The following is a 21,892-nucleotide window of genomic DNA, read 5'->3' as shown; positions in this document are numbered from 1 at the left end:
TCTTCTATTCTTCTTCTTCTTCTTCATTTCTTTTTCCTATTCAGCGTCAGCTTTGTTCCGCTGGTAAGACTGTGAAGTGGCTGATAATTGCTCTGAAATTGCTCTTTTTGTCGGTTTACAATTTTTGGGATTGCCACCAAGGCGTCAAGGTTTAGACGCATGGCTCTCATGCAGCAAAGTAGGCCAACGTCTGTTTTTATCTTTTGCTATGACTCCATCTATCCTACCTCAGCCCACTTGCTTTACCTTCTATAGAGGCAGTAGTATTAATGACGTCCGTTTTGCTTTCTAATTAGTCTACTTTCGTTAGTGGGTCTAGACTCCACCATAGGAAAAAGAAAAAAAGGGACAAACAATGCTCCATACATAACATTTTGTGGAGAAAAAAAAAAAGATACTTGCATTGCCCTCACTGCTTTATTACATATTTGGCTATACCATTCCTCACTTGGAAACGGAGACCAAGTATTTTTACCGACAGAGACACAGAGCTAGGGTTCTTTAATAAGCTGCCGAGAACCTTTTATTTTTTGTATCCCTCTCAATGTTATTTCCTTCATTTCCCTAACTTTATTAGAACCAGTTGCCTTTATAACTCATAAGGACTGCTCAAATCGTCTGCCTATGTCTAGAATCTATTATTGCTGGAGTAATTGGTATGGTCTCAGACCACTTCTTCTACTTTTCGTTTTCCTTATTTTTCTTCAGAACCTCTTATGTTGGGCATAGCATCTATCCCTTTGCTTCACTGTTTTCGGATTCTCCATGTCAAGCGGTCACAGGAGCTATCAGATTCATGTTACTTAATTAAGGAAAATGTTAGAGACGTTACTGTCTGATATTATAAATGTCCCAGTAGACATAAAAACTATTAATTTTAAATTTACAAGATTAATTTTAAATTTGAATAATAAAACTTATTAATTATGTCGTGTTGCGTTTAATATATGTGTTAGTTATGTCCTATTGCGTTATACAGTTATTAAACGTATTATTATCGTGTTTACTCATATAATCTTTAATATTTTACATATCCACATGACACAATTAAAACACGAAAATATAGATTACAAGATTTACTTAATTATAATTAGTGAATAATGACAGAGATACTATGGGAATAATTAAACTATTAAACTTGGGAATCAATCCTGGGAAGAACCTTAACTTTGTTGGCGAGTTAGGCAGGTTCTCTTTCAGCATCAAAGTTACAAGAGGCAGGTGGGCCAAAAGATAAAGTGATTCATTTCTAGAAGATAAGGGGCACAAAAAGAGATAAAGGACGAGAGAAAAAAAAAAAAACAAAAGAGGTGAGAAGTGGAGGAACCATTGAAAAAACAATTGGCTATATGTCCATAATCTTCTATGGATCTGCAACTTTGGTGTAATACATGGGTGCCTATCTTCTGTGGTAGAAAGCTAAACATATAGAAAAGGAAAGTTAACTGGTAAGGGATCAAAATAAAACAGCAATTACTTTCTTCTTCAACTAAGGTCACTGCTTTGTTGACTTATTTGTTAACTTGTACCTCGAAGTGGTCTATACATGATTTACACTTTAGATATAATGCAGATAAGATGAAATTGAGATGGGGCTTAATTTATATATATTGTTGAAAAGCTGTGATTTCATTTATACTGGAACCTTATACATCCGAATTCTGACTGGTAAATTTATCAGTGGGAGCAGATACAATGAACGAGGACCTTAATGTCAACACTGTAAGAGTAAACAAGGAAGATTGGCACCCATTTTTCAACTCTGTTTCACAAAAACCAAATAAACCTCTGCAGTGCAAGATATCGGTAAGAGCTGAAAACAGAGCAGTGCATAACCTTGCCCTTCTCGATATAGCGCAACATACACCCGCAGCATCCATTTAACTCCACCCCTATCTCAGCAGTGAGCTGGTAGCTGCTTTTTCCAACTGAGAAAGCAATGTTTATCACCTTGATCTCCCACTCCTCGCCCCTATAGCCAGACTTGGCCGTTAGAATAACAGCCAATGCATTCATACCACTCATGAATTGAATTCAGTTCAAAACATATTAGTGGAACACTGGAACTGAGGAAGCTCCATCGCCCTTAAACTCACTTACACTTTTCCAAATATCAGCACTTTTTTTTTTATCAAAAATTAATAAACTTGGCCCGTTAGTCAAGGCAGACACTCTTATTTCCTCCAAGACAATAGTCTTGTATTCACTTAAGTTTGGAATGCCCAATTGTGATGGATAACTATCATGTACCCTGGAAAATCAGAGTTGGATTAGTCCAAAGAGCTCTAGCCCCTGCCCCTTAATTGCCTGAGTCTAGCATCTTAAAATAAGCTATGTAAAACAATGACTTTCAATTAGGTATTGATCACCCATTTAGTTTCTACTGTTCGGGAACATTTTTTATTCCTTTTATTTATTGAATTTAACTACTAATGAATACGGTTTTGATTTGATAGATACTTAATTTTAGTTAATACATATTCTTTAAAGAATTATTTAGAACATAATATTATATAGAGAATAATCAAAATAAATGAAGCACTACTCTACACAAAACAACTAAAACAAGTGAAACGCTATTAAAACAAGTGAACTGCTAATTCATGCAGAACAATTAGAATAAATGGAGCACTACTCCATATGAAACAATTAATATAAGTAGAATAGTTACTTCACACAGAATAATCACTTTATACGGATGACAGTGAAAGCAACCCGAAATAAGTGACAAGGTTCATGGATTATTTTTATTTTGGGATGTTTTGAAGAGTTTGGTTTGGTGGGTCATATGTGGAGATAGTTAATAAGTCTTCCTTTTAACCTTTTCTTGAAGTACAAGTATTTCCTCCTTTTACCTTGTTCTTATGTACTTGTTCATATACATCTTCTTCTCTTGTACCTGTTCATGTACAGTTTCTTCTCTTGTGCATTTTCTCGTATACCTCTTCCCTATTACCTTCTAATTAATAACAAGTCTTGTTACATTTAATTACTTCAACAATCATATAATAAGTTTCTAACCATTACTCGATATTAACTCTTAGTAATGGTTACCTAACATTAAAACTTTTTTTAATAATATCATTCATTACGTACATTAAAACCCTCTCAAGTAACCACTTCTTTTGACACTATAAATAAAACCTTTACAACTCATTTGTGGACTTTCTTCCCACTACCAGAGCTAACACATTCTCCTCTAGAGTTTCGCTTTCTAATTCTCTTTTATCTGCCACGACACTCAGTACTTCAGAAACTACTCCGATCTTCTTTTCCGTTGCCTCTGGTGTATCTTTTTACTTGTTTGCAACGTTTCCTTTCTCCCTATTACAAGAACCCTTTTACATTTTAGCGAATCTACTAGGGATCAAACCCAGAATCTTTGGTTTTTGTAAAAGGAGCTCTTGTGATAAAGAGAGAAAATGTTACAAAAAAGTAAAAGGATACGTCGAAGGTGATGCAGAGAAAAATCGGAGCAATTCCTGAAGTATTGAATGTCATGACAAGTGGAAGAGAATAAGAAGAAAATTAAGGAATAAAAGAGAATTAGAGAGAGAATTTAAAGAGAGAAGCTCTATAAGAGAATGTGTTAGCTCTCTGAGGAAAAGAAGTCCCTCTAAATGAATTGTGAAGCTCTATATATAGTGTCAAAAGTGACAGTTATTTCAGAATAGGCTTTAATGCGCTTAATGAATGACATTATTATGAAGAGCTTTAATGAGAGTAACCGTTATTGTAACACATTATGTGGACATTAAGGTGGTGATTTTATTGCATATAATGTGAGTGATTATTGAAGTAACTGATTGTAATAAGACTTGTTATCGAGTAAAAGGTAATAGAGACGAGGTCTATAAGAAAGCTATATGAGAACAAGTTTAGAGAAAAAGCTGTATGTGAACAGATATACAAAATAAAACAAGGTGTACATGAACAGGTACATGAGAATAAGGTAAAAGGGTGAAACACTTGTAATTCAAGAAAATGTTAAGAATAAGACCTTTTAATTACCTCTAGATCTGAGCCACCAAGACAAACTCTCTGAAACATCACAAGATGAAAGTACTCATAAACACTGCCACTTATTTCAGGTTGCTTTCACTACTATCTATGTGAAGTGGTTATTCTAATAATATTAATTGTTCCACATGGAATAGTACTCCACTTATTCTAGTTGTTCTGCATGAAGTAGTATTAACTTGTTTTAATTGTTTTACGTGAGGCAGTACTTCACTTGTTTTACTTATTCTACGTGAAGTAGCGCTTCACTTGTAATGGTTGTTCTTATTATTCTCTTTACAATATTATATTGTAAAATAATTTTTTAGAGAATAAGTATTAACTAATATTGACTATCTCCATTTTTGCCTTTTGCATAAGAATTATTTCTTAAAAATAATTCTTATGTATTAATTTTGAATATAAAAGTTTTATTTTGTACTATAATGTATTGTACAGTAATACTTTCAGTAGTAATGCCTCGGGTTGTACTTGCCTTAGACAATAACACCTTAGTTAGTGATGCTTCAAGTAGTAACATGTTATTATCTTGTATAATATTTGATTGATCATGTAATAATATATTTTTCATAAAATAATTACTCAAAGTACAAATCGTAAAATGAAAGTTAATCTTTTTTCATAAAAATTTTAATTCTATATGCCTTACAAATATGAAACTTATTATGAACAATTTTCTTCATTCAAATTCCAAGTAAAACAAAATTCATAGTAAGATCTGTTGTTTTGTGAATCTTTTTGATTAAGCAAGTTATTATTATTCTTCTTCTTCTTATAATTTCTTGTTTACTTGGTCTCTCTCTTCTTTTATTTGCATTTTCTTGTTTTTTCAAAAAATTAAATTTCTTTGCTTGTTGCCCTCCACATGAAATTTTTTTTATATGGTAAAAGAAAAATTTTCATACATGAGATGAGGCTTTTTAATTAAAATTTTTTTATGTATATATATACGTTTAAGTAAATAAATAAATTGTTTGATTTTAAAAGAAGAACTTAGAACAAGCATTATTTATGTTTCATAAGAAAACTATCTTGGTAAGCTAAAGGAAATTTTTTTTTCTTAAAACAAAGATTTGTTTCAAGTCATGATTTATAATTTGTAGTTAAAAGTAAAATTATAAAAGTAAAAGTGTAAAAGACAAGCAAACACAACAAGAAATTTTTTTTATTTAATTAATGTTTTGTCTTAAAGCTTATTTTGATATTTTTGTTTGTTTTTAAAATAGAATTATTATTTTATTTTAAATTTCTTGCATGTGTAACTTTTGAGAGAAACATTTAACAGGCAAAAAGAAGAGAAACCACCAGAACAAATTTTGTTTTTTGAAAATTATGCGAAGAATATCATTAAAAAGCTGGGAATTTGGTTATTCCCTTCATGTCAACTTCTATATGTAGACAAGTCGGAGTGAAGAGAACCAAAGAAAAGCCAGCCTACACGTCAGCTTTTTGGTTACAACCAGCACAAGCTGCGGTTAAAGAGGATACAAAAGGCCGACATGTGCCAGCTTTTATTTACTTCAATCACTTCACCTCTTATTTGTTTCGTTACTTTAATGTTCTCTTTGCTGTCAAAGACGGTAAAAGTCAATTAAATAAAAAAAAGAATTCTTCCTTGTGTTTACCCTTTTTTTTTTCACTTTTGCTTTTGCAATTTACTTTATTCTTTCTTGTGTTCACCTCTTTTTTTTCACTTTTGCTTTTGCAATTTACTTTATGCTATAAATTATAAATCATGACTTGAAATAAATTCTTATTTCAAAAAGATTTTTTCTTATCAAGATAATTTTTTTAAAACATAAATAATTCTTATTTTAAATTTTTTTCTAAAATTAAATAATTTATTTATTTACTTAAACATATATACATATATATATATATAAAAACTCTTTCAATAAAAAAATTCATCTTATGCATGAAAATTTTTCTTTTCTCCAATTTCAATTAAAAGAAAAATTCATGCAAGGGCAACAAGCAAAAAAAATTAATATTTTTTTGAAAAGCAAGAAAATAAATATAAAAAAAAGAGAACAAATAAGAAATTATAAGAAGATGAAGAAAAAAAACTTACTTGCTAAAAAACATATTTGCAAAAGAACAGACCTTGAATTGAATTTTGTTTTGTTTAGATTTTGAATAAAGAAAATTGTTCATAATAGTTTCATATTTATAAAGCATATAGAATCAAAGTTTTTATGAAAAAAAAATTAATTTTCCTTTTACGATTTATATTTTGAGAATAATATTTTATGAAAAAAATATTATTATATGAGACAGTAACATCTTACCATTTGAAACATTACTGGCTAAGGTGTTACTATCTAAGGTAGTACTATTGGAGGCTTTACTACCCAAAGTTTTACTTATGTAGGGGTAAAATGTAGATACTTAATTTTAGTTATTACCTATTCTTTAAAGAATTATTTTATAACATAATATTGTACAGAGAATATTGAAGACAACTCTTACAAGTGAAACACTACTTTATACAGAACAATTAAAACAAGTGAAGTACTATTTCACACGAAACAGTTAAAATAAGTGAAGCGCTATTTCATGTAGAACAACTAATATAAATAAAACAACTATTTTGCACAGAGTAGCCATTTCACACGAATATAGTGAAAATAACCTAAAATAAATGACAAGGTTCATGGGTTAGTTCATTTTGAGATGCTTTGGAGAGTTTGACTTGATGGTTCAGATGTGAAGATAATTAAAAAGTTTTTCTTTTAGTCTTTTTCTAAAGTACAAGTGTTTCTCTTTTTTATCTTATTCTCTTATACTTATTTAGGTACAGCTTTCTCTTATACTTATTCTTGTCATTAATGTAAAGTGATTATTACGTACAAAGTAATTGTTTTACTTATATTAATTATTTCACATTAAATAGTGCCCCATTTATTAAATTTAAAACATGTAAGTGGAACGTTGGAACCGAGGAAGCTCCCTCGCCCTTAAACTCTCTTACACTTTTCCAAATATCAGCACTTTTTTTAATAAAAAATTAATAAATCTGGCCCGTTAGTCAAGGCAGACACACTCTTATTTCCCTGCAAGACAATACTCTTGTATTACTTTGAGTTTGGAGTGCCCAATTGCGATGCATGACTATCATGTACCTTGGAAAATCAGAGTTGGATTAGTACAAAGAGCTTTAGGCTCGCCCATGCCCCTTAATTGCCTAAGTCTAGCATCTTAAAATAAGCTATGTAAAGCAATGACTTTCAATTACGTCTGGATCACTCATTTAGTTTCCACTATTTAGGAACATTTTTTATTCATTTTGTTTATTGAATTTAACTACCTATGAGTGCGGTTTTGATTTAAATCAAATGAGTATAGCGACCCAGATGATAATTTGATTGAATGCTCGTGGTTTTAATGTTTGAAATTTGAAGCCACTGTCATTTTCCATAAATCTCAACAAGCAAGAGTAAAACAATATTTTAGTCATAATAAATTTATAAAGGTACATATACCAAGTATTTAGTTTATTGGTTTTGTATGATCTTCTTGCTTCAGGAATAAAAAATCCCCCTTCATCCAATTCAAAAAAAAATTATAAAAATACATATGAAATGAGTTGAACCATTCTCTCTCTCTCTCTCTCTCTCTCTCTTTATATATATATTATCAGTACAAATTTCATGGGGAGGTACATATCACACTATGTAATATTCTAGGGTTATTTTAATGTAAAAAAAATAAAAATTGAAATGCTAGTATATATGAACCATATGTGTGTTTGAAAATATTGACTTAATTAATCTATACAGCGGTAATGTTGATAAATATATTAATTAATCCAAAATTATTTATAAATATAAGTATTCAATTAGGTTTGTATATTTCCAAGATCATTGTAGTTGTAGATTTACATTTGTGTGTATACTTTAACTTTCCAACAAATCGAGGAACATGGTCAAAGAATTTTAAATTTTGGACTAATAAAATTAATAGAAAATTCATGTTGGTGGAGTCCTTGATTTCAAAGCCATATAAATATATATATATATATATATATATATATATATATATATATATATATATTTATATACTCTGAACGTTGATAAGCATCATGAAGAGCCAATAATCTCTTCAATGGTGGTCTGCGCATTGCTTAAAAATGAAGGAAGCGGTATTGCGTTATTCAGGCTTTCATTACAGCGTTAATTTGAACATATTGAACCGAGAGAAAGCAGTCCAGAAGAGGAAGAAAAATATGCTAATGAAACTCTTGATTGAAAGAAAGTACAAATGTAAGTTCTCAGTTTTGGCAGAAATAACACGGGTCAATAGGTATCAAACAAATAATCCTCACCAAACAGATAAGCAAATCTTTCCGACCTCCATGGATCTTTTTCACCTTTAATTGCATCCCCATCAGCTTGACAAGGCAGTAGCTTAAGCCTGCACAGGGGACACGTCCCATGACCCTGATCAACCCACCCATCAACGCACTCCCTGTGATACGCATGGCTACAATTTGCGAGCTCTCTGATTTCTTCACTTCCCTTGATGCATGCCAAGCATATTGCACAAACTACAGATTGCTCCCCAATGCCTTGCAATTTTGATCTGCTGAATTCAACTACTGGGAGCTTGGTCTTTATCAGAGTTGACACCACATGGCTCATGAAGGGTACCGGTACAAGAGCAGGTGAGGGGCGTTCCTCGTTATCTGCTTCCGCGCAACCTTGGTGATCCTGATGATAACTTGAACCATGTTCTTGAAAGAGCTTGGAGAGCTTCTGGACTTGACACCAACCGAAGTCTTTCACCATCAGAACGAATTTAAGATGTGTTAACAGGTGCGTGAGAAGTGTTATAACCATCAGTTGTGAAAATTTAATGGAATTGAAAGGTTGTATCATGATTCAGATACAGTTGAAAACTTCAGAATCAAGGCGCTATGAAAGAAGGGAAGGGAGGGTTCAGAGTGAGAACTTAACGGGGAACCTGGAAGATTTGAGAATCAGTTATGGAATTATATATACATGAAGAAAATATAAAACAAAAAGTAACAAATAATAAACTTAATTAGTACGTTAGGTAAGTCAGCCAGAATTCAAGTGAGTGACAACAAAGTTTGGTATATATAGTTAATTTAAAACTTTTAGATAATAAATTACATACATTTTACCTATTCAACTCCACAAATTTAAGCTTCTCTTTAGCCTCATAAGAACTCGAATTCAAGCCTTGACAGTAACGACACCATGGGCTTTTTCCTGTTTGTTTTCATATATTTCCTTCTCTTGCTATGTATTATAGGATCAATCTTACGATATAAAAAAAATTGGATATCTATACTTAGCAGGTAAGATTCTTCGTTTTGGAATTCTAGTTAGTCAGCAGAATTAAAAGCGAGTCTTTAAGATGTTAACGGTGAAACGAAGAATATTCATTTGAAAGACTTTGGACACAAAATATATGTTAAGTCCCTGGCTCTGTCTCTGCCAATTATTGGCATATTCAATATATGTTAACACAAAATATATGTTAAGAACTAGATTTTATTGGCATATTTTAACTTTGGCACATTTCTCTGCCATTTCTCATATATATTGAACTCTAATGTATGTACTTATTTTCCTTCCTCTTGACAAAACATATCACTCTTCATTCAAAAAATTGAATGGTCACGTTTAAATTCACAGAAAGTAACACTTAATAGTATGTTAAATTCAAAGATGAAAGAAACATTCATTAAAAAAGAAAAACATTCATTAAATATCAATACCTATTATTTAATAGTATATTCAGCTTTTATTTTATTAATAAAAATTCACTACTTTTCAAAAAAAAAATTGAAGAAACAGAAAAAAATAAAATAAAATCCGTGAGGTTGTTCCACATGCTGGGCTTAATGGTGGTCCTTACTTGGTGTGTAACCACCGTTGACCACACACAGTTCATTGTCTGATTAAAAATGCTAATGAATGCCCACAATGTTTGGGCTTTTCTCATAGTGGGAGGAGCCCGGAACTTTTGACACGCTGTCCAAGTGTTAAGCCTAGATCCCAATGACCTTAATGGCTCTAGCTTGGTCTTTATCACAAAGTGGATGACAGACAAGACATTTTAATTAAAATTATGTCACATTAATTAGCTTGTTTGTTTGTGATTATTGCAAAAGATAATCACCCACAGTTTGTGAAAGGGACACAACATGTACCTAATTACTAATCATCTTTACAGAACCCTAAAAAGAGTTTAAATTCTCCTAATGGATTTGATTATGAAAAAAAGAAAAAGGGTCATACTTGCTTCGTGGCAGACCAATTGCAGCAAAGTCATTTAGCAAGGAACACGTGATTATTACAACTAGATACTTCTTGGGAACGTTTTGTCCACCATTGAGCATGATCACTTACTAAAGTTACTACCATTTTTATATACTAGTAGTACATGTTCTTGTTAAAGCTGTTACAACTTCTCCACAGCTATTAGATCTCTGTCATAAAATGAAGCTGGTACAAGACAAAACACCAGGAAGATCCTCCTTCCTTTGGCTGAAGAATTTCCAAAACTTATAGTAGTAGTAGTTTCTATTATGAACTGTTTGCCTTTTTTTTTTTTGTACCATTATCAATTATGAGTCATCCCCATGTGCAAATTCCATAAAAGATTGAATGAATGAATGATTGAAAAAGGATTTGTGTACTTCTCTTACCATTCATAACAACAAGTTCATGTTTTTAGTCTTTGGGTTGACTGGTATTTGGAAATGTAAGTTTAGTTAGGTTCGGTCTTCTGCTGGTGTAGGAAAGTCTGGTGAGGGTAATGTTGGAATATGACAGATGAGTGCCTAGCGGTAGTCGACTACATCCATCGGAAATTGTCCATTTCTCATTTGCTGGCTGCCTATAAAGAATCCCACTCCCAAGGCCAGGGGCTTCAACTTCAACAGAGGTACAAGCTTTCCATAACTTCTATATCAAATTATCACCTCAGCATCAAAGGTAGTTCTAGTATTACTCTGCCTACTTCTTTTTTTTCCCCAAAATCTGTACTTTTAACTATATTTAGTCTTTCTCCATCATATAATAACATTTCAATACTTACGGGGTTTGCTGTTCTACCTGGTTATGGCCTTTTGGGTTGTTCTATCCTTGCATTCGAGAGACCCATTTCAAAATATTTAATAGTCATAATTTCTTAATGTACTTTCTCTTTCTATTCTAATGTAGCTTTGATTAGTGGTTGCATGGTAGTTCACATATTTCGGCATACTTAATTCCCTTTGTCTATGGTGTCGAAATAGATTAAAACTGCTTTTTTAGTGTGTATCCCATGTTTGATTCAATTTTTGAAGGGAAATACAATAGAGCTGCCCAAGAATGTGATGCAAGATTGGTTGGTTTTTTGCGTGAAGCAAGTTCTCCCTGTACTTTGGCTTAATCAATAAAATACTTCCAGGTTACAGATGATTACCAGATATAAGACTAATTGTTATGGTTAGCTTTAAAATAAACAGCTTTTACAAGTTATTTTGATTGCCGGTAACAGGATCATTCATCACTTGCCTTGGCAAATGGTAATCGTTGAGGGTGCTGGGTTTTGCTGTGGTTAGTTTGTGACCCTTTCACCTGTCATTCTCCGTGCCAGATATCTTTTGTCTTTAAATATTCGATAATCCATTCTGCTAGACATTTAGCTCCTTGCAAGGTAACATTCTTGCTGTCGCTTTTCTCCCTCATCTATATGCATCTTTGAGTAATGCATTTATAGGCATCGCTAGCATCCTGATGTTGAACTTTTTCTCTGCTAATTTTTTTATTTATAGCTACAAACTTTTCAGAAGCTTTGAGATTAGTGAGTTTCTGCTTAATTCTTATAAACAAATTTTTTTTTCTTTCAATTTGTTTGTAGCTCTATAGGGCAGTTATTCTGTTTTGTACCCATTTTCAAAAAATTACTGGAATAATCATTCTCGTGTTTGATGCTCTTCTATATGATGCTGCAATCTGGGGAAGTTGTTTTGTGGTTATAGAGAAGAAAGTAGTTGCATATGAGGAAGTTTTTCATTGGCTAAAAGTCGATGTTTCAGCAACAGGACACTCATTTTTTGGCTCATGGTTTTTGTCTGTGATATTTATGATTTCAACTTCTTATGTTCTTTTCTATCAGTCCCTTTGAGGCATCTACTCTAGGTTCAAAATAATTACTCTGGTTCCTTGTTTTCCTAGTTTGTTAATTTTTACATGGAATTGAATTTGTCTTTTGAGGTCAACACGATGAGTTCTCTTCTCAATGGTTTCTTGGAATTACCAGTTGAGCTACAGTTGCTTGTGTTCAACCTTTGTTAATTACTTGTATGGTAACCTTAGTTGGAAAATAAACTGAGCCGAGAACTGCTGCACATCATGAAATCTGGCTAGAAAAGCTAGGCAAGTGGAAGAGAATGCCTTTGCATAGAGATTAATGAGATAATTCTGTATACGTAAGGGACAATTCATTTACTTATGGGAGCTTTGGGATACTTTTTGAGTTTCCTTTAGAGTGGCAGTGATTATTGGATTTTGTTGGGTGCTTAATCTAAGCAGTTTGTATGATGTTTGGCAAGCATACATCCCACTGCTAGTTTGATCTGTTGCTTCAAATATTAGGAAACAAGCACAACATCACAAGTTTATTTTGCTAATGCTTTCTTCATTGCATAATTTAAGTTTATGCACTCAACAGTTAACACCACCTGCTGTGTCTTAAGCCTACTGCTTGTGCCTGGTTAGTGTAAATGATGCTCTGTTTCAAAGACATCATGTGCATTTGCCTCTTTCCTGCATTTACGGTATAATTTCCCAAGGCTTTTTGGATGAGCACAGTTCTCTAGTGGTCAGTACTGTACTGAAGTGTCAATGCTGATATATTATACAAATGAAGAAAGGAGGCCATTTGTTTAAAATTTCATTTTGCTTTAAGAAAGTTCTTGAAGTATTTATTAGTCTTGGTGATTATGTGACTCTCAAAAGTTATCTATTGCTGATGTTTGTGTTGTTATATGCTTTAATGCTTTTTACCCCTCTAATTCTTTATTGTTAGTTATCAAAGAATTAGAAACAATAAATAAGTAGATCAGGTTCTTTTACCCTTTGTGATGCATAAAATTGTGAACTTGTGTAGATGTTGATTCTCATAGTGTTTTCCCAAACAAAAGACAAAACTTTTGGGGCTTAAATAAGAGTATGTTGCCATAAAGTTAGTTGCAGAGATGTTTTCTGGTTCTACATGATTACATGTCTCATTTAGAAAAGTTGTGGTTATGGTATTGATAATACTTTTATAATTGCCATCAATTTTCAGATGGATTTGCAAAATCCTCAGTACAGGCAATTTGTTGAAATAATTGTGGATGCTGCTGATGAGGAAAGGAGTGTTGGAGGGAGTAAGATTTGTGGGGAAACAACTTGTGGATTTTCGGATGCTGGTACTAACTCTAAAGATGCTGAAGAGCGATCAGCATCCATGCGCAAGCTCTTCATTGCGGTGGCACTTTGCATCATCTTCATGAGTGTAGAAGTAGTAGGTGGCATCAAAGCCAATAGTCTAGCTATATTAACTGATGCAGCACATTTGCTGTCAGATGTTGCAGCTTTTGCCATCTCCTTGTTCTCATTATGGGCTGCTGGCTGGGAAGCCACTCCCCGTCAATCTTATGGATTTTTTAGGATTGAGATTCTCGGGGCCTTAGTCTCCATCCAGATGATATGGTTGCTTGCAGGAATTTTAGTATATGAAGCCATTGTTAGACTCATTAATAACACAGGTGAGGTGAATGGGTTTCTAATGTTCCTTGTTGCTACTTTCGGACTAGTGGTTAATATCATCATGGCTCTCTTATTGGGCCATGACCATGGCCATAGCCACGGTGATCACGGTCATGGTATTGGTCACAGTCATGGAGTGAGCATTACCACACACCATCATCATGAGGGACACTCCACAGGAGAACACCACCACCATCATCATGAGGAGCACTCCAAGACTGAGCACCACCTTCAAAGTGATGATGCAGAGCATACCACAAATGAGCACCACCATGCTCATGAAGATCAGTCAGAGCCGCTGCTCAATAAACCAAAAGGAAGGAATATAAATGTCCAGGGTGCTTATCTTCATGTACTGGGGGATTCTATTCAAAGTATTGGAGTGATGATTGGGGGTGCAATCATATGGTATAAGCCCAAATGGAAAATAGTTGATCTGATTTGCACACTAGTTTTTTCGGTTGTTGTTTTGGGGACTACGATAAAAATGTTGCGGAGCATACTTGAAGTGCTGATGGAGAGTACACCAAGAGAGATTGATGCAACAAAGCTGGAAAGGGGGCTGTTGGAGATGGGGGATGTGGTGGCCATTCACGAGCTGCATATATGGGCCATTACTGTGGGGAAGGTCCTGTTGGCTTGCCATGTCAAAATCAGGCCAGAAGCAGATGCAGACATGGTTTTAGACAATGTAATAGAGTACATCAGAAGGGAGTATAATATCAGTCATGTTACGATACAGGTAGAGCGTTAATCGAAGTGCAGAATTTTAGAACTTGCTTGGGGCCTCATTGTCTTCTCTTTTGAAATCTTTCTATATGCAAAGTATTAAACTTTATATATATAGGCGGCATATAGCTGATATTTATCTTAATTAGCGCATCATTTTCTGCTTCGTGGTCCATATCCAAGATTTAAATCAGTAGGTATCCTGTAAATTTCATTTGTCGAATCATCTCTTTCTGTCAGTTTCATGTTTATTACCATTTCAGTTCAATAGATGTATGCATTTTTCTTCTTAGGGGAAAAGTTTTCATCATGCTGTGAAAGAAAATTAGCACTGTGAAAGAAAATTAGCAATCTTTACCAACACAGGTTGCGTATCAACTGTCTCCAATAATTGGGGTCTACCACCAATTGAATTTTTGCGTCACAAGGATCATATGGGATAGGGGTAAGCACCTGTCCGTGAACACCTATTCAGTTACTATGAACAGATTGACATGTGATGTTGGGAAGTGGGGGCACCGGCATCGTCTCGCTCTGTTTGCATAACCTTGAGATTTTCCTCATACCCTTGCCCTTTTTTTTTCTCCGAAATGCGTCAAACACCCCCCCTCACATCTAAAACCTGTCGTGGTTACTGGTGAATGAGCTGAAGAAACCAGTAAAGTATAGAAAAGGAAGATGAAATTCAACTTTCGAGAAGGGGATAAGGTTCCTTGCAATCCTGGGGCTTTGGTTTAACCATGAAGATATACAAGAGTACTATTTATGAGGTTAATGCCAGCTTGGCAGGCAGTGGTAAATTTTTAACAGTTATTATTATTTTCTTCTGAAGTGACTCTGTATGGGTATAATCTAAGAACTACAGGACAAGACCAAAATTTGCATTTTTCTTGAGAAAGAGAATGCCTCTGGTTGTGTGGCTAAAGGTGTGCAAAATAGTTTCATAGGTGGAAAATGGGTACACACTAGTTCAAATGGATAAGATTCTTAAGACATTATCAAATGAACTTGGTGTTCTCAATACTCAAGCTCCGATTTTATCAGATTTGAGTTTGTCTCATTCTGTAACTCGCGTTTCTTGTCTCTGCGTTTTGCTGGTCTATGAAGATGTGAAAATGAACACATTTAGTCACATACATATCTTGCCATTCATGAACCATTGGAGGGACGTAGAAAGAAGGGAGTTTGCCACATGCAAGATGATCACTCAGAACAAAGATTTTTAATATAAATTGATTGAATGGGAAAAGAAATCGCCTTATAAGACAGGGTTGGTGTTTATACAACAGCTGACAGCTTCGGGGTTTTGATAGCAACCCGAAAAATTATTACTCAAGTCTGGCAGTCAAGATTGTTGTCTTTGTTAGGCTTCGGAAAGATTTGAGTCAGAGTTATGCCTTGATTATTAGGTAAGTCCTGTGGAACTGTAAATGCTGGGAGGTGCAATCTTCTTAGTACTATTTCTTAAATAGAAAGGAAGATATCAAAACCTTCCAAGTTTCTAGAGCATTAATAGGCTGTGCAGCTGCCGCAGAGGTAGTGCTTTATATATGACAGTAGAGGCAAGAGATTCGGGACTTCCAAAACAGATGAAGCAAGAAGATTATTTTCCATACAACTTTCTACATAGAAGGGCCTTCTAATGGGGAAACCGACTTAGAAAATAGGAGCAATGTCGCAGAGTATTACCATGGAGAGTGTTTAAAATTTACCAGTGGAGTATTACCATGACAAGATTGATCAAGAAACCAGTACAAAATATGTGAGCCCCCTGAAATCATTACCGCTCATTGGTACATTTAAATCTTAACCATACTCAAGGAGGACTCTTCGTTGGTTCAACAGGTAACTTGAAGCAAAAGACAGATCTAAAATTCAATTTCCTTGTGCATCCCCTTGAGGACAAATTTTCTGTCCTTGAGCCAATTAATGTAGAATATGCTCACAGCTCGTCGAAGCTGGTTTTTCAACTTCTGAGAATGAGAAAATGGCAACACCCCGACACGTTTCTTGGGACACCAAGGATGCTCGTCCTTTAAGAAAAATGATGAGTTAGTGGATTTAATGTGAGTTTAACCATATTAAAAATCAATCTCTTTCGCTGTTATGTCTCAATCTGACCCCTTAAATTTGTAATAGTAACAGCATGGAGTAGGTGATAACATTTCCTCTCTTTTTCTTTTGGAACCCGAATTAGAGATTGAGTTTGAAAGGAAATCAATTTAATCATTTAAGCATTTGAGTTAGGGATGTATGTAGAGCTGAATTGGTATAATCTTCTCTTGTCCTGATAACCAGAACCAGAAGGATTGTGGAATAAATTTGAAGGGTCACTATTACCACCCTGGAGGCAAAGCAAGTCTTAATTGTACTATTGGACCCCATGTGCAGCGGAAAATGAAGGTTGTATCTTATATGCGTAGCAGTAAAAGGGAGGATACCTTGGATGGATTTAAAAGAAAAGAAAAAAGAAATTGGAGAATGGTGGGGATGCGCTATAAGGGAAATGACCCATCATCAGACGGATGACACAATCCATAGGAGGACTTTCCAAAGCTGTTCTTTGGAGTACGCTTGAAAGGGGAGTCCCCACAACTGCCTGTCCCCGCTGCTGGACAAAAACTGCCACCGCCAATAATGCTTCGGACCTTGTAAACCAGACAACCTCCCTCCTCTCTCTCCTCTCTGCTAAGTCTCACCAACTCTCCCAGTCCCAAATACAATCCTGTATATCTTCTCGCTCTCACTTGGGTATTTTCCACCCTTCGTTTCTCACCGCATCTGTTTCTCGTTTCCATTTTCTTCACCATTGTTTTACCCCAGCTTCAAGTTGCATTTCTACTCTGGTGACTTTTTCCTCTTTCTAGTTCTCTCCTTCTTTCTATCTGTGAGAGTTCTTCAAAGCATTTAATATTATTCCATTTCGGAGTGTTAGCAGCACCAGAAACTAAGGAATAAATTGTGTTTCTGTATGGGGTCTTCATCTACTTCTTCGGAGGTTACATTTATTACTTGTATTGTTTTGTTAGCATCACTATGGAATGTTGGTAACTAAGAAAGAGAGAGAGAGATACAGAACGAGAAAGAGACAGAATTTAAGGCATCACTTCAACTACTTACTACTACTAAGCTGTTATGGAGAGGCTCCAAGGGCCAATTAATCCTTGTGTATGTTACTTTGCTTACTCTAGTACTTCTGTTTCTTTTACACTCCCTCTTTTCTTGAATCCCGTTTCTATAATCAAGATATAGACTGCATTTACTCCTCCAAAAATGCTTGCATTCAATGCAGCGTGTTTTTTTTTTTGCTGGAAATTACTAGTATCTGCTACTGCCATACTGCTGCTTCTTTCTCTTTAACATTCAATTCTCATTCTGCTTTCATTCTCTCTTCTCTGCTGAGACTAAACCCCGAGCCCCCCACCCTATTAGCAACAGTAGTTTTTTCAAATATCTTTTGAGGATTATTATGTGAAACCCAGTTAAGGATTTTTCTTAATTTCTTTCATTTCTTCACACTATCTCTTTTTTTTTTGGTTTTTTGTTTTCTCCCTTCAAATTATTCCTTGCAGTTCTTAGAAGAGCATTTGGAAGTGGAATTCTTAGAACAAGGATTTGTTAACTCAGAGAGTTTAAGGTTTGGGGAGGAAGAAGAAGCACACTTTTCAATACCAAGCTTAGAAGACAAAATGCCATTCCTTCAGATGCTTCAAAGTGTGCAATCCCCTCAACTTTTTGCCTTCAAAGAACCCAACTTTCAGACACTTTTGAGACTGCAACACTTGAAGAAGCCTTGGGAGATAAACAACAACCCTTTCATCCCGGAAATGGAAACCCAAATTCAAGCCCTAGAGCTTGAAAGCTGTGTCACCCATGAAATATTTGACTTACAGTCACCAGTCCAATCTGAGACCAAAGACCTTAAAAAAAACCCACATTCAATTTCATGCTTTGAAGTTGTCAGCGCCGAGTCCAACCAAGACCAACCAAAGTCAGCAACAGCGGACAATTGTAGTAGAGAAGGCAACTCTGGCTCTTCACCTCCAAAAAGCTTCACAAAATCCCCTCCCATCACTAGAGAACGAAGAAAGCGAAAACGAACAAGGCCAGCCAAGAACAAAGAAGAAGTTGAGAGCCAACGCATGACCCACATTGCAGTTGAACGCAACCGTAGACGTCAAATGAACGATTATCTCAATTCTCTCCGCTCTCTCATGCCTCCGTCTTATATCCAAAGAGTAAGTCAATCTAATCCCGGCTATTTTTTAATCCCACTGTTACCTTGTGTAGCTCTAGTTTCTCAAACAAACATTGTTTTGTTTTGTTTCACAGGGTGACCAAGCGTCTATTATAGGGGGTGCAATTGACTTTGTTAAGGAACTAGAGCAACTTCTACAATCCCTGGAAGCGCAAAAGAGAATGAGAAGAATTGAAGAAAGCAGCAATAGTAATAATTCAGTGGCAAAGTCCGCAATGGAAATTTCACAGCCGGAGACTGGAATGGGATCTGAAGATGGGAATTGCGGTGAGGAAATCAAGGCCGAAAGCAAGTCAGGTGCAGCTGAAATAGAGGTTAATGTAACACACAACCATGTCAACTTAAAGATTCAGTGTTCAAGAAGACCTGGTCAGTTGTTACAAGCCATTGTCACCCTGGAAAGTCTTAGATTAACAGTTTTGCATCTCAACATTACCTCTTCTCAAGCTTCTATTCTTTACTCCTTCAATCTCAAGGTAATATTAATTTTTTTTTCTGTTTCTTTTTTGTTTTTAACCTGGGTTTTGACTCTTCAAGGAGTCCAGGCTCAAACCCTAGTTCCAAAATTTCTAAACATTTGTCTTGTTTTTTTGTTGGTTTTGTTTTGTTTTTTTCTGGCGTATGTTGGGAATGGCAATGGCAGATGGAGGACGATTGTAAGCTAAGATCAGCGGATGAGATAGCAGCAGCAGTTCATCAAATATTCAGCTAAATTCAAACGGTAAAAAAAAAAAAAAGAAAAAGATTTGGTCATTAGGTAGCTGACTTGATTCCTGAAGGGTACAGTAGGGTTAGAAAAAGAGAAGACCAAAGAAAAGGTAAAAAGGGAGAAGGTACAAAAAAAAAAAAGGTAAGAATGGGCCTTTGGGTTAAGAAGAAAGGAAACAGAGGGGACCTTCCACTGTGTCCATTCAAAGCAATGTTTTGTACCACAAGACAAATCAGGACAGAGCCCTTGATGTTTACAGCTTAACTTAAGAAACTTCCCCTGTTTATGACTAATTATGACTACTTATATTAGAATGATAAATATGTATATGTAATTCTTGTTTAGCTCGTTCCTTTTCTTTGGTATTTCGATGGAAGATTATTTAGTTTTGGTGGTGACTGGGGAGGTTGAGGTGGTGGGGGCCATTGGTTAGCCAGCGTGCCCTGGATGAAGGGGGGCTTCATTTAAGTTCGAAACTTTGTATTTCTAAATCTCATGATTACACTTTTGCGAATGATGCTGCCCTTTTTATATTGACTTTGGGGTGTCCGTATGTATGGACATGGATGTTTTCATCATTATACATGTCGTCCTCTCCTCTTACTCTTTTCTCTTTTGCCTTTTCCTGTTTGCACCTTTCTTTTTTCGCTTTCTTGTAGTTCTTTTGGGCACACCTCCTTTCCCACCTCCCACCTCATGGACCGCTTCTTCTTTTTCGACCTACGATGTTAAGCTTATCCATTTTTTTGAAAATACAAAAAACATAAAAACAAAAGGCGTTGTCATATCTTTTCAGCGTTTTCATCCGATGCTAAAAACACAGTAAATCAAAGGTAAGGTAAGGAGCGGACGAAACCAAGGAAGATTAGAAAAACAAGTGGTCATTTATTCCAGACGGCTCACTAATCAGAGGTGGCGGTAATGCCCACTCCTCGGTCCTCCTAGCTGCTCGTTAGGCCCCAGTTTAGTATTTTTGTAGCTAAGAAACTAAATAGCAACAAAACCTAGAACGTTAACAATTTCCTTTTCACTCTTCATCATGACTCTGCAAAGATTTAGGTTGATGGTCTATTTAACGTCATAACTTTTCTTTTTCTCTCCTCTATTCTTGCCAAATGTAACGAGAAGAGCCCCCCCTTTTTGGCCTATATCATAAAGCGATCATTCATAATTATATACAGCTTCCGGAATATCAAATACTTTATGGGAGGGCTAACAGGAAAGACAAGAATGGCAGGGAGGATGGGTTGGGATTGCAAGTATTTGCTGAATACCAACTGTCTCCTTTTCCTGACGCATCACCGAGAACCACAGAGAGTTCATGGGCTCATGCCTCATGGGTACTCTTCTACCCTGTTGCATTGACTCCTAAATTTTATCAACGGGGTATTTGGACTGAAATGACAATCTGAAACTTTCATGCTTCAGCAAAATTATCAAACTTTCACCCTGGCTGTGACAATTTCTGAGGTGACACACTCTCTCTAGCTAAACACCAAAATCCCCAAAATGAATCACAACATGTTGTGACTAATGGAGTGAAAATTAAGAAAAGCATACAAGTGACGTGGTAGACGTGATGGATACAGGATACGGACTACGAAGGCAAGAAGCCAGCCAGAGGGTTTTGACGGATATAAGCAAAGTCAAAGGTTGATGAAGAGCAACCCACGTTCCACACTGAAAATTGTCATACGTGTCAGAGAGAGAGAGAGAGAGAGAGAGAGAGAGAGTTGCCAATGTAAACTGTGCAGCAGCTTAAGGCACACATCCCCATGTAAAAGAATCAAAAGAAGTCCCCGGGCCAGGGACAAATCACCCTCCATTGTAGCCAAGTCCTAGTCATTTTTGGTCTTCGCGTTCCTTCTTTTTACAGCCTTTTCTTCCGTTTTCCCCGAGGTCAGTCCCAATCCAACATCATACGGTTTCTAGGCCCTTTTTTGAACCCCTACAAGACAAGCTACAGCTCCATGATTACCATTACCGCCTTCTTCTATGAGACATCAGCTTCGTTTTAATGATCCTAAGCTCTTTCCCAGTCAAGACGATTTTCCTTATTCATTTCCCATCGATTTCTTGAATATCATTGGCTGTTTTTGGGACTAATGTGACACTTTAATATATATGGTACCGGAAGCACTAATCTTAGAGCCTAAGTACTTAACTATGCCTCAAAAAGAAATAGTTAAAAAATTGTTTCAAAATTCTAGAGTTTGCATGCTCTTAGAAAGTAGAGAACGCTTCAAGCAAGTTTCCTCTATTCAACACGTAAAGCTCTTTCTTCACTGGTTACACCTTAAACTCAGCTGATACTCTAATAAAATAGTACTATATTCTAGTATAGTTGTAGACATGGAGTAGTGGAGCCACGGCATCGGGCAACTCCAACCATGGTAAAAATAT

The 21,892-nt window shown here is 35.4% G+C and overlaps 3 protein-coding genes across 3 annotated transcripts; 2 read left to right on the top strand and 1 right to left on the bottom strand.

Annotated features, from left to right (window-relative positions):
• Positions 1-8,144: 8,144 nt before the first annotated feature.
• Positions 8,145-9,017, bottom strand: LOC18613886 (putative E3 ubiquitin-protein ligase RHA1A). Its single transcript, XM_007051360.3, has one exon. The coding sequence runs from the start codon at positions 8,895-8,897 to the stop codon at positions 8,316-8,318; it is 582 nt and encodes a 193-aa protein (XP_007051422.2). The 5' UTR covers positions 8,898-9,017; the 3' UTR covers positions 8,145-8,315.
• A 1,424-nt stretch (positions 9,018-10,441) lies between these two features.
• ZAT (zinc transporter) lies at positions 10,442-14,814 on the top strand. Its single transcript, XM_007051357.3, has 4 exons — positions 10,442-10,988; positions 11,342-11,445; positions 11,536-11,694; positions 13,330-14,814. Exon 4 carries the CDS (start codon positions 13,330-13,332, stop codon positions 14,545-14,547), a length of 1,218 nt encoding a protein of 405 aa, XP_007051419.3. The 5' UTR covers positions 10,442-10,988; positions 11,342-11,445; positions 11,536-11,694; the 3' UTR covers positions 14,548-14,814.
• Positions 14,815-17,046: 2,232 nt separating this feature from the next.
• On the top strand, positions 17,047-20,067 carry LOC18613884 (transcription factor bHLH67-like). The gene is made up of 4 exons (XM_007051356.3): positions 17,047-17,690; positions 18,095-18,760; positions 18,855-19,256; positions 19,424-20,067. Exons 1-4 carry the CDS (start codon positions 17,658-17,660, stop codon positions 19,490-19,492), a joined length of 1,170 nt encoding a protein of 389 aa, XP_007051418.3. The 5' UTR covers positions 17,047-17,657; the 3' UTR covers positions 19,493-20,067.
• Positions 20,068-21,892: the final 1,825 nt, after the last annotated feature.

This window comes from Theobroma cacao, chromosome 1 (genome assembly GCF_053813885.1).
Source record: "Theobroma cacao isolate CCN51 chromosome 1, ASM5381388v1, whole genome shotgun sequence".
NCBI classification, from domain to species: Eukaryota; Viridiplantae; Streptophyta; class Magnoliopsida; order Malvales; family Malvaceae; genus Theobroma; species Theobroma cacao.
This window is presented reverse-complemented; position numbering and strand designations above follow the sequence as displayed.

Excerpts from the sequence above, each read along its gene's own strand:
- LOC18613884 (XM_007051356.3), top strand. The coding sequence starts at position 17,658 with ATGGAGAGGCTCCAAGGGCCAATTAATCCTTGT. Across the intron at positions 17,691-18,094 it reads AAGGGCCAATTAATCCTTGT|TTCTTAGAAGAGCATTTGGA; the intron begins GTATGTTACTTT and ends TATTCCTTGCAG. Across the intron at positions 18,761-18,854 it reads CTCCGTCTTATATCCAAAGA|GGTGACCAAGCGTCTATTAT; the intron begins GTAAGTCAATCT and ends TTTGTTTCACAG.
- LOC18613886 (XM_007051360.3), bottom strand. The coding sequence starts at position 8,897 with ATGATACAACCTTTCAATTCCATTAAATTTTCACAACTGATGGTTATA.
- ZAT (XM_007051357.3), top strand. The coding sequence starts at position 13,330 with ATGGATTTGCAAAATCCTCAGTACAGGCAATTTGTTGAAATAATTGTG.